This window comes from Lagopus leucura, unplaced genomic scaffold (assembly GCF_019238085.1).
Source record: "Lagopus leucura isolate 7727_CA_CO unplaced genomic scaffold, USGS_WTPT01 Super-Scaffold_100033, whole genome shotgun sequence".
NCBI lineage: Eukaryota > Metazoa > Chordata > Aves > Galliformes > Phasianidae > Lagopus > Lagopus leucura.
Window position 1 is genome coordinate 3,642,102 of NW_024962282.1, and position 14,839 is coordinate 3,656,940.

A 14,839-nucleotide genomic window follows, 5' to 3' on the forward strand; every position below is an offset into this window, starting at 1 on the left:
GGTAATAAATATCACATAGTAGTATCTTCATTTTGTAGGAACTGTAGGTAGCTTCGTGCAGAAAAAGAAAGACTTGAAGGCTTATGGATAAGCAGAGAGAGAGTGCCAATGCCTGTAAGTCCAAAACAGAAGTAATTAATCTGAAGGCCTATAGTCCCTAAGACAGGATGGTGAGCCTACAGAGAGACCTGCAGAGAGGTTACGAGTCTTAGAACAGAATAAATGCAGAATTAAAGTGTAAACAACATTTTAACAAATGCTAGCCAATTAAGTTTCGTGCCACTTAGGTTTCTTAGGCCAGGCTCTTGTCCTGGATACCTACACCCATCCTTTCCAAAGTTGACCAGGTCTCACTTCCCCTTGTAAACGCAGAAGGAAGGAGCGCTGGTGACATCACCAGTACCAGACACCTCAGTGATGGCACAAACGTAGGTATTTATTGAAACAAGCACTCTCCTCAGGCTGCAGGAGTGGAAAGCAGTACCTTCAAGGACAATTTCTAATGCCCCTGCTGTCCTGAATGGTGGTTGCATGAAGGAAGAATTCCCTGTTATCACCTACAGCTGTGCAGCCACGGAAGAGCCCCATAAGAAACTAACCTGAAAAAAGACCTTAGGAAATAGCCCGAAGTAGGGCTTCTACAGGGAGCCCTGGAGCACAGGAACAGACTTCTGGCCATCCAGGGAGCTGCAGCGCTCACAAGGCTAGACGAGGAATTCTGATCCAAAACAAGGTTGCAGACAGATGGTGGGCAACTCGCTGTCAGCTCTTCAGCCATCTAGCTTAAGCTAGATGTCTGCAGTGTTCAACTAGTGCCATTTTTGACACTCCTAGTGCAGCTAGAAATCCTGTGAACCAGTGCTATACTGGCTCAACTGTGTAACATTAAGTTGTTCTAAGGTTATAGTCAGCTACACCTATTGGCCTCACTGTTAGAGATTTTAGCAGCTCACATAATGCATTATCAGGATCTGAGAATTTTCTTCCAATGGCCTGAAGAGTGGTTCCAACCTTTTGACTACATAAAATGGAGAAGAGTTAGAAGAGTTCTCTTCCTTAGTACAAAGTGTTATTTACCTCAGTACCTTTATCCAGTCTGAGTAAGTAACATGCTTTTGAGAATTCTACTTTTAAGTATTTTTGATCTCACAACCATTGCTTTTTTTGGGCTGTTTCACCTGTGGACAGCCTTTAGTGTGTCTCTTGTTTGTCATTTATATTTCCTAGCTTTATTTGACACTATACCAAACTCCTGTATGTTTAATACCTTTCCAACTTCCCTTACCTCAAGAACATCAAGTCCTAATGTGTTGGTAGCTCTCTCAAAAAAAGAAAAACAACAACCAAAAAAACCCAAAAACAAACAATAAAGCAAAACCAAAGTTAACAAAACAGAACAATTTAAATCTTTGTTGTTAGAGTAATCTGGCTTTTTAACAATAACAAACTACCAAACAAGTGGCCGTTAGCACAAATTCTCCTTTTGGTGCATCCCTGTTTGCTGCTTTTAACAACACATTGAGCTAAGTGTTACATTTAGGGAAACAGAGCCATATCCTTCCAAGCTTCCATTGCTACATCCCTTTTTTGATTATCTTTTAGTTACACAGATGTTACTGATTCTCAGGGTCAGTTCTGGAACTTGAGCTGTTTTAAGTTGCAGTTTTGTTCTAATGACTGTTTCAAACAACCTTGCACGTAAGAACAGATCCACTGTTGAAGTGTTAATGTCATCTGAATTAACTGCTGTACACTTTTACTCAAGTGCAAGATTGGGCAAACTGCTGTTCTTGTATTTCCCAGACCACGTTAAGATCTGACTGGGCTGCACCCCAGTTTGTTTTGCTTACACAGAAAAAAAAGAAAGGGACTAGATGAGCATTGCTCACTGGTGGTGATTTGGTGGTGGGTGGGAGGGATGCTTCAGAATGGCAGAGTATCCTATTTCCTCATCATTTCACCAGTGTTAATATTCAAATGCTATTCAAGACTTCCTTAAATCTAGTAGCTCAGAGCATTTTACACTTTCACCTAAAATGGCTAATTATGGCTTCTTGATATTTAAAACTTACCAATTTGAGCCATTTTTAGCGATGCTCTTCCATTCTCTTACAGTACTGTAGCAAACTTCAGGCTCTTACTCTTCTAGTGGGTAACACAGATTGTTCCTCACACCAGACCTGTCTTACCTTCTCGTATACAATCCTTTTTCACTTGTGGCTAAACCTTTCTATTCTTGTTGCTGAGTTAACATATCAACCTGAAAAAAGGGGGGAGGGATGTCTGTAAAAAAATGCTTTTTCCTCCTGTGCCTAGGTTAAATGATGTTTATCACTGGCTCTTGTGGAAGCATAAAACATCACACAAATAAATGATAAAGAATATATTAGGATCTGTGTGTATGGATGTGTCTCAATAAAACTGTAGCTGCTCTAACATTTTTAAGACACTCTGCAAAGGTTTCTGTTCCAGGATTCGGTGGGACACAAAGTGTTTTAAACCTACAGCACAGACCTTCCAGAGGCTGCCTGCTGTTTCCAAAACTGATGAATATAAAATTGTATACAGACCTTCAAAAAGGAAGATATATAAATTAAATACGCCACTTACATCTACAAAAATAACGTGTGTGTTAAATTGATTTGGTGCCTCATCTTAAAACACAGTAAACAGAACTGTTTGTTAATTCTTCAAGTGCACCTACCTCTTGGTGCCTCTGTCACGTGGTAAGTTCTGACATTTTTAATTTCCTCATCTGTTACTGAATTTCTCATCTGACTTCCAAAGATGACAATCCTAGTAACTAGGCAGAGGAAACGTTCACATTAATGACACACTTCAATTCTTGCAGAAAAACAAAACAAACAACAAACAGGAAAAATACGGTAAGAATTCTCCAACAATAGCATTGTTAAGTTTTAAAATAAAACCTTTACAGGGAGAGTGGTGAGGTGCTGGAACAGCTGCCCAGAGAGGCTGTGGATGCCCCATCCCTGGAGGTGTTCAAGGCCACGTTGGATGGGGCCCTGGGCAGCCTGGTCTGGTATGAAATGGGGAGGTTGGTGGCCCTGCATGTGGCAGAGGGGTTGGAGATTCATGATCCTTGAGGTCCCTTCCAACCCTGGCCATTCTGTGAAAATATCAGAAACACAATGGAATAACTTGTATAAAAAGTAAATGATAGTATCCTAAAAAACAAAACCTCTCCCCCCCAAAACAGCTCGGTGTTGTCCTGGGACGCGCAGGTTTGCTTGTCTCCATCACTGCAGAATGTTCCAATTTATTTATTTAGAGAAAAAAACTACTGAGAAAAAGAAAAATCAGGGTGTGTCTCTATGCTGAGATACATGTAAGCCACCTTCCTAATGCCACACCTCTAAGTTCAAGAACTTCAGACTCACAGAGACATGTAACCATACCAACTGCACGATGGGGCTGCACTGAGATCGTACTTACACAGACCTGTGTGCTATTAAGGCTGAGAGGTTCCTCAAGCTTGAGAGACTATGATATTTCATTCAAAGGAACTTTATTGCACAATTCATACACAAATTTTAATATACTGAAATGTCCTTAGCTATTAATACAATCTACAATGCTTAAATTACAATTTCACTTTAAGTCTGTAAGAAATCTTCACTTTAGTAGAAGAAATGTCACTTTTAATGCCCCACCACCACCTGAAGGTTTTTGTAGCGATTCCCATTTTAAGGTCTAGCTCCCGGATCCCATTGCCATGCCCTGCTGCTGGGACTCCTTTCTAGAACTGTTTGCTAGATGTAACATTTCAGCCTAGGAAACACTGCCTGCACCACATTACTGAGCTTTCAGTGTCATGGTATCTATCTGCTGCCCCATCTAACATACAGTACATTTGACAAGGCACACATTACCTACATCACAGCCATGTGACTTATAAGCAACTTAATTAAGAAAGCTGTACAGAATACAAAGTTTACTTTTCACTATTTGATTAATTTTTGCATCATTTTATATAGTACTGGCAAGTGTCATTATGCTACAGGTAATCTGTTTGCATTAATTACAAAATTACATTGTAATAAGTTCATGTAAGTTCTCAGCAGTAAGTTAGCTTATAAAAGCTCAGTTCAGAAGTATAATTTTCAAAAGACTTGAAAAATAAAGTTAGCTGGATGCATATTTAGATGCTTTCTCTGTTCCAGTAATATAAAAAACACCTTAAAAATTCCAGTGTTCTGAATACAGATTGATGCAAGCTCAGAAAGCAAACTGGAACCAAACTGGTGCGCGATTAAGAACATTTGCAAATATTTTAGTGGAAAATCCCTGACCATTATTAGTTTTCAGCCCAACCAAGCAGTCCATACATTTTCTGAAGAATATCTCATTGACATCAAAGGATTAACAAAGGAAAATAATAACTCTCAACTATATACATTCATAAATTATTTAAACAGTTAAATAGAGATTTACACATTCTGCTCTCTTGGCTTTTAGATGACACAATAAGAGTACTCCAATGGGTGTCATATGCTGCTAGCAAGAAATAAAAGAGAAATTCCCAAGATTTGGAGGCTGACGTGATTAAATTATTCTATAGCAGCCAATTAAAACAAGTAACCTAAATATGCATATCTGTGTGTGCACAAGCCTTCTGGTTGAGAGTTATTCCCTGACAAAAGGCCGTAGTCCTACAGCGTCATCAAATTTAAACAAGTATTGCAATCAAAGAGCCAGTCTTACAGTAAACAACATTTATGCTGATATGCCCTAAAATGATACACTGGAGTATTTCCCTCTCAACAGCCTCAAGATAAAAGAGTAGTCTTTGTTAATATCAAAAATAGATGTATTCATTCTGCACAATAGCGGTTGGTTTCCGCAACGTTATGGAAGCCAAAAGGCTTCTGAATACTAGTGATGACAATTTGTTTGAGAGCCTCTTAGCTCTTCTGAGGTTCAACTCTGCTAGACAGATGCATTGCTGTGCTCTAGTTCGATGTCCCTTTCCACACGTTTAACTCGATGTAAGCCATGGCATCTGACACAACTGTTCTCCAAGTACAAGATTCTCCCTGCCACGCAAAAGCATATTGCACTTGTAGAGATACAGCACAGCACGTCAGATTATCACCTTGCAATCCTTAGTATTTCTCACTTCACTGCTTTGAAATCTCACAGGAAGCAAATAATACCACAGCACCAGGCTAAACTACAACTTCACCGCTAATTAGAATAAAGTCTCTCCTTCAGAAATGCCTAATGCTTAAAAATAATTCCGGCTGTTCCTGACCAAAAAATATAGGAAGTGATTTCCTTTTTTAGGATTGTCTGAGAAACTGTTTAACATTTTCAAGCTAATGAGGCCATGCTAAACATCAAATTGAAAAAGAGATTACCTAGTTAGAATAAAGGAAAACGCACGAGTACATTTACACAGATGTCTGCAGCCTCCAAAACAGATTTTAAATAATTAATTCTAAAACTGGTAGCAGATCAAACAGAATTATTATTTTTTAAATCTGTAAACACTAAAAGATGTAGTAATTGGCAAACTGAAGAATAGGTAGCACGCTGTCTTTCAAGTTTCAGCAGTAGAATTCCAAGTAAGTAATAACTAGTCCTAGCTCATCTTCATTCATATTTGCCATGAATCTAAAAGGGATGGCTGTTAAGGATGAGTCCGGTGAGGTCAGTCCATCTGGTGTGGTGCATCTTTTGCAGCAGTGCACTGTGATGTTCAAACAGCAGTTAGCAGTTGCAGCTGTGCTATGACAAGTAGCTTCATCTAGTAGTCAAAATGTTAAGATCAAAAGTTATTGTTAAAATAACCTCTGTAAATGTTTAAAGGTTTCGCTGAAATTACACGTTAGGACTGCAAACACATAAACTGGCTCACATACCACATGTCTTACAAGAGTAATGCAGATCCACAGTGGCCAAGAAGACTTAAGACAGACTACAGATGAACGACAAGAGGTAAAACCAGACGTTCGTGACAACAAAAGCTTCAAGTACTTCTACTCTTGGCAGCTTGTTGGTCAGTGTCAGGGCCTGAGAGGCTGGCCCACCTCATCTACCATGTTAAGGATGTAAGTAGCGATATCATCCTCTGTAGGTGCATCTGAAACCACCCAAGAATCACCTGCCCCAGTTACTTGGCGACGGCAGACAGGACAGCTCCTGTGACGATCACTCCTGTCAGAAAGCCAGAGAAATGAGGATTTTTCATTGGTGATCTCCTTCTGGCCAAAAAAAAGCCCCCACTTCAACGAACACCACCAACAAATCACCAACAAATCAAACCAACCCAGTGAGAACTTCAATCATCACATTCATTGGATGAGACGTCCGGAATCCTTTTGTTTCAAATCTTTTTTATGAGGAAGATGGCCAACAAATCTGAATGCAGCTCTACTTTTTCAGTAATAAATGTGGTGTCGTGCTCTTTAGTTACTCAGGATCATACGTGCTCTAGTCTAAACTCCAAACTCTTCCTATCTTTAAATATTTAGCTAAAGTGCATCAGAAACCAGTCCCCATAAGCTTCCTCTGCAGAAATAAGAACCCTTTTCCTGGGTCAGTCAGCCCGCTGAAGTTCAGAATTGGCCCTCGGAGACCCATCACCTCCCCCACTAACTCAGGTGCCCAAAGCCCAAATTATGCCTCTAAACTGGTAGACTGTTACTCGCCAAGCTAAGAAGAGAAAAACTTCAGAGACTGCATACTAGAAAGGAACAGTGTAACTGGAACTTAGTTCAGCTGATGCATCAGCCATGGTGGAATATAATCTACTCTGCATCAAGATAGTTAAACTAAGCTTTGCAATGCTGACAGATTTTAAAGCATGTTCCTAGAAAGACAGATGACTATTCACAAATCCACTCACTTTTGCTGTTTTTTTCTTACACAAACATGGTATTACAAAAATAACTTATTGGTAAGCCTCTGAGAAAGCCACAATACAAAATTCTTGAGTGTTATATGACTGAAGTGTAAAATCATTTGTATTAACTAATCAAAAAAGTCTAACCAAGGAAACTCATAGTTAAAGCTAGACTGCCAGAACACTACAAATCCCTGCAGGCCTTCTGTGTGGCCAGTGGAGAGCGCTGCTCTCCTACAGAAAGCAATTTCTGTTTTCCAACTGATGTGCCAGACGGATGCAGAAGCTGAAAAGCTGTTTGCTTGAAGAATGAAGCTGAGCACATATCTTAAGAGATGTTATACATAAATTCCAATGTGCTGCTATTAAGAATATTTTCCTAGAGAAACTCTGATATATTTAGGTTAGCAAATAGGGTACTTGCTTCAAATGAAAGCAGATCATATGTAAAAAAATCCTTTTGATAGGTATTCCCCAGTAATAAGATAGTTCAGCTTGCCTTCATATTTGCATGCTAACTACTGATTTTTTTCTCCAAAAAGCAGCTTTTTGAGATGCTGTGAAGCACAAGTCAGCATCAGCATATGCCCTGTTTTCTTTAGTTTCTAAGCAAAATTACAATGATCTGTAACTAAATATTAAATTGTACGCCAACTAAGGAATCTGTCAGACCAAGAAACAAGTCTGATAGACAGTGCAAACTACAAAATGATAAATAACCTTTAATATGTATTACCATTTATCAATGCACTTCTGGCAGAAACTGTGAGCACACGGCAAGATCAAATCAACACGTCCATCCATGCAAATGCAACATTCATCTTCATCTGTTGGCTGCTTAAGCCTGCAGAAGAGAAGCAGTGTTTTCTATCAGACAACAGATAAGTTTCATGTTTGTGCCCTGGTAAAAATACATTTCACATCAAAATTACCGACGGACAGCCCAGAATGCCTGTACTTATCCTCAACGACGATGTACTTTTTTGGATGGGGCAGTTATGTCATCCCAGCCCATGTCGGCCAACACAGCCTCAAGCTACCAGCAAGCAGCAGCAACTGAACTAGACAAAGTTATAATTTGCCATTCATTTTTTTGGCCATCTTGTACTTTTGGTGTTGCAAAGGGTTATGCAAATTCTTTTCCATTTCAACAAAGGAACTGTAAGCTGTAACTTACATTATTACAAAGCACAGGAGTGAGCCAAAGAACAGAAACACTGTTTACACTAAAGGCAGGACAGGACAACAATCTGCCTTCCTCTCACAGACTGTGAGGCTGAAGTATTTCAGAACGAACTTTGTCAGACTGGCAAATGTGACAAAAGTATGCACCTTAAAAGGACCCATCACTATAAATGCATGTTTGATAATTTCACATGCCATCAAAATGCCAAGAGAAAAACTTTTCCATGGATAGAAAAGAACAGTTTTAGCTTGCAATACACTCCCTGTGATTGTTCCTTCAAATTAAGATCTCTCCCAAGCTAGTTTTTCAGTTAAAATTCCACATGTTCTTGGAACAGAGGAGAGCTCAAAACTTAAATCCTCCACTGGGACAGACACATTTTGTCCATCTGCAACTTTTTCAAGTAATGGATACCTGTATCTCAAGCTCATAACACTAGCATCCTGAATATTTCCATCAACAAGACTTCTCAAGCATGAGGAGGTACACCAAATCCTCAGCTTCCACTGACCTGGACACGTAAATGTTTATGCATTTACAATCAAGTCTGACAGATGGCAGCAGAGGGGCACTCCAACAAAACGGTGTCTGACACGGAAGCGCAGATGAAGCAAAGGTGTGTCACTGAATTCCTCCAGATGGAAGAAATGGCACCCACTGACATTCATCAAAGCTTGCTAAACTTTCACAGAGACCAAACTGTGGATGTGAGCACAGTGATGTGGTGGGTTGTGTGTTCCAGCAGTGGTGACAGTGACGTAAAAGACAGGGCAAGCTCCAGATGGCCATGCACAGGTGTCATACCACAAAATGAAGAGCAGCTCAATCAGCTTATCAGTTGCAAATCAGCTAATGGTGGTGTCTGTGCAGAAAATTATTGTTTTGTAGCTGAGAATTTGCTCTGTCAAAGAGTGTTATTGTGCTCTTTGTAGTTTCCAAGGAAATAAATATGAGGCGTTAGTTTCTGAGCAACCAACGTGTAAGAGGGACAAACTAAGGAAATGCTTGTCTCCTCATTATCAGAAGGCATAAAGCAGTTATGGATATTTTGGAATAGGAAGTAGATGTTCCGCAGAAATAAGGTATTATTCCAGTGGAAGAAGTTCAGATAAGAAGGAGAATGAAACAGATAATATTTGCTATATTTGGTCAGTGACAGCCAGTTCTTCTAGAGCTGAAGAACATCTAAGGATGAACAGAGTTTAGGCAAACTGGAGGATATCACAGAAAAGCAAACAGACATCCTAGGTGTAACATACTTGGTGTTTTAGCCTGTATTTTTCTAGAAGACTTAAAAAGCTTGGATAAAATACAATTGGAAAATACCTGCTCACTAAATTCCAGCATATCGTTATCATATTAGAAAAATGAAGATTACAAACATCTCCATCTTGAAGTCTGAAAATGAAACTAACCCAGCAAACCTTGTATCTACTGACTTTGGTAAAACAGAATTTGTTTTGCATAACCATCTGGTTTGTTGTTACGGCTTGTTTGAAGTAGACTATTTCTAGACAGACACCTAAGCCAAGACCATTCGTATTTGAGAAAGAGCAGAAAAATACGCTTTCCTCAACAAGCCCAAAATTTGCTACCTGATTCCAGCATTTCATTATCTCAACAGCTAATAATTAAAGATTATATGTTCCCAAACAAGAGAAAGGGGAAATTAAACAAAAAGAGCACATTCTGCAGTTCCCTGACTGAAAAAAACCCACAACAGTGGGCTCTATGTATTTAATAAGAACAACGCTGACTCTCTTCTCAATCTAACAGCTGGCATATAACACTCTGAGCAGTGTCAGCAACTCCACCTTACTTAGGAATGAATTAGAACTAACTCAAAGTTAAAAGTAAGGCATTGCAGTTGCAACAGATCCACATAGAGAAATGGTGAGAAGCTTCTTGCTGTTCAATTCAGTTTGAGCTGAAATTATTGCAGGTGTTGACCTCAGTCTTTTACTTTTCCTCTAGCTAACAAAGCAGGATGTCAACATGTGTGAGACAGTTCACATTTTTCCAGTCTTGCGAGTTAAATTATTACTGCAATTGATGAGTTTCTTGTGGCAACAGATGGGAACTTTCACATGCCAAAATGTAGAAGAGGAAGAGAAAGTTTAAGTGGAACAATAACAGAATCTGTTTAAACAAACACTGTCAAAACCTTTAGATTTGTAGCTGCAGCTGATTCCATTTCCTTGTTTCCTTATTCAGGAGGTTCAGCATATACCATGCTTATTATTAAAGCTGACCACTAAAATGATTGTTCTGAAAGCTAAGGTATAGTAGTGCCAGCAGAATTTCAACAGAATATATACTGCAGTTCTCTTGATAGAAGAGATATGCTATTAATGTTGGTGGGACAGACCGCACCTACCAAGTTCTCTCAGTTTTGATCAGGGAGGCTTTCTACTTCAGATTTTATACAGAACTTTAATGATATTTATGCTGTAACTGTGGTCAGAAGTACATCAACGTACCTTCCCATCCATAAGCTGGCCTGGGATGATGACACAGATGTCAAACTCTCAGCAGCTTCTTCAGAAGTACCACTTTGCCCAAGAGCCCCTGCTGCTTGACTGGTGATGTCTTTATAAAGTTGAACAAACTGATACAAGTTCAAGATTCTTGAAACTTCCACGATGCCACTTGTTTTATTTATCTTAAGAAATAAGAATTGTTTGCAGTTATGTATCAGATTTTTATTGGAAATTGTTCAAAATTCTTTTTATGCACTGCAGTTCTCATGACAGTAGCCACCTAAACTGCAGCCTACTCTGGCAAGAATTAACATCTGCAAACACAGCTCTTCTCTGTTTTCTTATGAAAAATATTGCAGTTATGACTACATTTCTAGGAGAAGACAATTATGTTCACTGCTCAAATGGATTAAGGTGTAAGCAAGAAGTGACCTAATGCCTAAAAACTGTGTTAATCTTAGAACACAAATAGAATAATCAGTCATTTCACATTTCAGCTTAAAATAGCCTGCAATGGCGGCTGCCTTAATGAAAACTAAAAGCAAACAAACTGGCAAGTTCTTAGTTTCAAACAAAATCTGAGAGTTGGTTTGGCTGTAACTGTACATTAACAGTGCTTGCTGGCTTCAGGATTGTTTAAGGATGTTATCTGATAGGATACAGAGGGGAAAAATCTCCTTACTAGAAAGAACAGCCTTAATAAGTTTTGTCGAGGTTCCTCAAACTAATAGTTAAATATTGACATATACATTAATAAATACTATAAACTATAGATCAGTTTTGTAAGGAGTCAACATACATACAGTTATGCTAGCTAAACCAATGCTGTTTGAAATTGCAGGCTAACTTCACCCACTATGGACCCAAATTTGTAGTCTGTTGTACTACTTGATTTTCACGTATCATAGGCTGGTCTGAGTTAGAAGATAATCATTAAAGATCATCTAACCCATCACCGCCGGACTCATCTCACAGCTCATACAAATTAGTAATTAACAGGCTGTAAGTGCACCACAGGATAATGCTACTTTAAGCTTAGTCATGAAAATGTTTTCGTTAACCTGCTTTTCACAGAAATGCAGATTTTAGACTCGATTTGTCACAAATAATATCCTTGAATACATTGCCTGTCTCAAGTGCATTAAAAGAAATCTAACAGGTGTTGGATTTTACCAGTCCTCAAACACCTACAGTCAAATTAAAATCAACAGTAATCTTACTTTGGTACAGATTATCCGAACGACCACCTTCCAGAAAGCAGAAGAATCAGAACCAGGTTGCACTTCAAATAACAGATGTTTCTCTTGCCCAGAAGCTAATTTTGCAGTACTGAAATAAAGAAAAATCAGTCTAACATCACGTGCCCAATCTGCAAACATCAGCAAACTCAGTTACTATAGTATTCTCTACTGCTTACCCCTGTGCTTTTTCCATCCTGAAAGGCATTTTATCACTACTGCCCAGAGACACAAAATTTAAGAGTAGTAACCATCTTAGCATGTCATTCAACATAAAGCACGTCAATTGTTTCACTTTAAATTGCACAGTACATCTCACAAAACACCAGCATCCTTGGCAGACTTTGTAATTCAATATATACTTTAATTGTTTATTACAACAATCACACAGTCTCGTCCAATCTAAAACAACTACTTCCTTATCATTTGTGCAAAACAAGTATGCAATTACCATCACCTGCAGACAAGGCGTAATTTTGCTATATATACTAATAACAAAATACTAAGCTGCAGGTGACCCCTGGCTTTTTTTTCTTTTTTTTCCCCCCATGGAACACAGGCACAGAGGTTGATTTCACAAGAATCAAACAAATTATAGTACTTTCAGGTTGAAGTAAACACTGTCAAGAAATAAAAAACTTGAATGAGAATGGTATCTCGGAGTTAATTACACTGAAATATACTTAGATTTTCTTACGAAACATAAGGAAACACTCTTCAAAACTGATCTACCCAGAAGGCAGCTGTCTGTTCTTGAAGGTGCAAAAGTCATTCGAAAAAACATTACGCTGTCTAAGACAATTTCTAAACTGAATACAAACTCACATTACATTAAACAGTAAATTCTACCAAAACCCACATGCAACAAAACCCCTTTCAGCACATATTTCTTCAACTCAGCTCGTTTTATATCATAAATACCGAGTGAGCGAAAACAACAACTCTGCTTTTCTATTCCTTTCTTTTTACTGGCAACATATTAGTGAAACAAAATGCAAGCTACAAAAACAAATGTTACTTATGCAGCCTTTTTTGGGGGACTCTTTTGGCTGCTGGTTTAAAAGAGTAAAAGATGCATCTCATCTTTAAAGAGGAACAGCACTGCATGTCCAGAGATGTGGGAGAAATGGTCACAAACAGTTCTGCCTCCAGTTCTACCTTCCCAGTGTTGCTGTATTGGCTTTTTACAGGACTCGTTTTTTCTACTTTCTACTACAAATGATAGGAAGAAAGGAAGCAGCACAGCATCTTCAGTTGATGGAGGATAGGGGCACAAGGTGACTTGGACTAAAAGATGTACTAAACGTTGACCTCCTGGGATCTTCTAAGAGTGAAGTAACACCAGCTAGAAGAAAAGTGACTTTAAGGGTGAGAAATGACTTGGTCTATGTGCAACTACAATCTTTATAAAAACTGTAAGATCCAAAGTAAATATCTGAAAACCAGTTGGCTAGTTCTGGCTTAGCCAGCACAGAGGAATACACTGCATAGAAGTACTTTGTAAAACATGGAAAAAAGGAAACAAATGAACACTTACACATCATTAAGTTCAGCTACTCTTCCTAGAAACTCTTCATAGGTTAGGAAACCACTTTCTTGAACCAAAGAAGCATGCTTTGCTACTTTTTCTGGCAACTTGTTCATTATAGTTTGTGTCTGGCTTGAAATCTGTTGACCCATGGTGAAGTTCTTCAACTCAGTTCCATGGAAAGTTCTCATTCACTTGTAAAGTGTCTGCTGAAAAGAGGGTTACATTTGAGTCTTCTATGGCTAGCTGCTCACATCTTTTTTGTTGTGTTAAACTTTAGCCACCTGCTAACTAGACTATTCCACAGTAACACAATTTAACCAAACCAGAAACGGAGCCAAATAGGAGAGACTGGAGCGTGGCATTACAACTCAAGAAATACGTGTTCCTTCTCATAAAGTTTTCCTTGTATTCCACAGACAGCGACTGCACACACAGCTATAAATACACCCAGCAAACATCTCAAGATTATGGCGGCAGTTTTCGTTTTCACTATTGAAAAAAGAAGTGCTGGTAAAAAGACTCTGCTTTGGGATGCATTACTGCGCAGATGTGCTCAAGCTTCTCCAGTTTCAACCTATGCCACCATCATCCCTTCACACTCAAGCCTTTTCCCCCAGCATTTGTCACAAGGTTCCCTCTGCCTTCTGGTTCTGGAAGGCTTCACCTGCTCTGCCGCTCGTTCCCTCTCGCTAACCGTTAGGTGGGACTAACATCGCGATTTCTCCTTGCTTCTAATTCTGAAGCGGCAAAGGCACCCACTATCGTTCTGCCCGCACGGTTTGGTGCTCGCGATGCAAGCCGTTACTTTCACGTCTTCAGAGACCCGCTACGGACAGAGGCCTACAACGGCAAACTGCCTGCGGAACAGCATCAACCTTAAGAACCGAACAGCCCGGCGACGGCCGCGCTGCACAGCCCGCAGGAGAGGCACGGCCGAGGGACGCAACCGCACCCCCCGTGCGCGCAGCCACAGGGAAACGGCCGCGCTCGCGCCAGGCCCTCGACGCCCCGCGCTGGAGGCGGGACTCTCCAGCAGTTCTCCGAAGGCGGCGGCGCCCACCCCGACGGCTCCCCGGTCCCGCCTCCGCGCTCGCACCCCTCACCCCCCCTCCCCTTCCTCCTCGGGACGCGGACGGCGGCCTCACCCCAGCAGCCCGGCATCCCGCTCGCCGCCTCCCGACGGCAGCCCGGCGGGGCCGCACCCCGAGCCCGGCGTTCGGCGCAGGCGCGGCGGCTGCCGGCGCGCCGCGGTGACGCCGCGCTGCCGTTGGGCGGAAGGGGGCGCGAGGCCGGGGAGCGTGGCGCTGCTCACGGAGGGCGTGGGAGCGGGAGCTGCGCGCGGACGGAGCTCCTGACCCGGTGAGCAAGGAAAGCGGGAAAGCCAGCCGCGGCCGTAAGCGATAGGGCGCTTAGGGACAGGAGTCCTAGAACAGCCTCTGGAGGTCACCTGCATCCCGACGCTTCGAGTCGTAATTGCAGAAGTCGCGTTCCGTCTGTCGTTCAAAGCGGAGAAAAGGAGCGGTGCTTCCCCTGCTT

At 40.7% G+C, this 14,839-nt stretch overlaps 1 protein-coding gene across 5 annotated transcripts; it reads right to left on the minus strand.

Annotated features, from left to right (window-relative positions):
• Positions 1 to 3,512: 3,512 nt before the first annotated feature.
• Positions 3,513 to 14,839, minus strand: RNF141 (ring finger protein 141). Of its 5 annotated transcripts, XR_006180990.1 has the most exons (7): positions 14,449 to 14,509; positions 13,310 to 13,509; positions 11,755 to 11,863; positions 10,535 to 10,716; positions 7,605 to 7,712; positions 5,886 to 6,180; positions 3,513 to 5,770 (listed from the first exon to the last, which is right to left on the minus strand). XR_006180990.1 is itself a non-coding variant. In XM_042882120.1 (6 exons), exons 2-6 carry the CDS (start codon positions 13,489 to 13,491, stop codon positions 6,030 to 6,032), a joined length of 732 nt encoding a protein of 243 aa, XP_042738054.1. In that variant the 5' UTR covers positions 13,492 to 13,509; positions 14,751 to 14,839; the 3' UTR covers positions 3,513 to 6,029. The 5 variants fall into 5 exon arrangements, 4 of the variants coding, with proteins under 4 accessions (XP_042738054.1, XP_042738055.1, XP_042738053.1 ...); XM_042882120.1 differs by lacking the exon at positions 14,449 to 14,509 and adding an exon at positions 14,751 to 14,839 and having other exon boundaries at positions 3,513 to 6,180; XM_042882121.1 differs by lacking the exon at positions 14,449 to 14,509 and adding an exon at positions 14,751 to 14,838 and having other exon boundaries at positions 3,513 to 6,180; positions 13,310 to 13,506.

Excerpts from the sequence above, each read along its gene's own strand:
- RNF141 (XM_042882120.1), bottom strand. The coding sequence starts at position 13,491 with ATGAGAACTTTCCATGGAACTGAGTTGAAGAACTTCACCATGGGTCAA. Across the intron at positions 11,864-13,309 it reads GTAGCTGAACTTAATGATGT|TACTGCAAAATTAGCTTCTG; the intron begins GTAAGTGTTCAT and ends TCTTTATTTCAG. Across the intron at positions 6,181-7,604 it reads CAGAAGTGCATTGATAAATG|GAGTGATCGTCACAGGAGCT; the intron begins GTAATACATATT and ends GCTTTCTGACAG.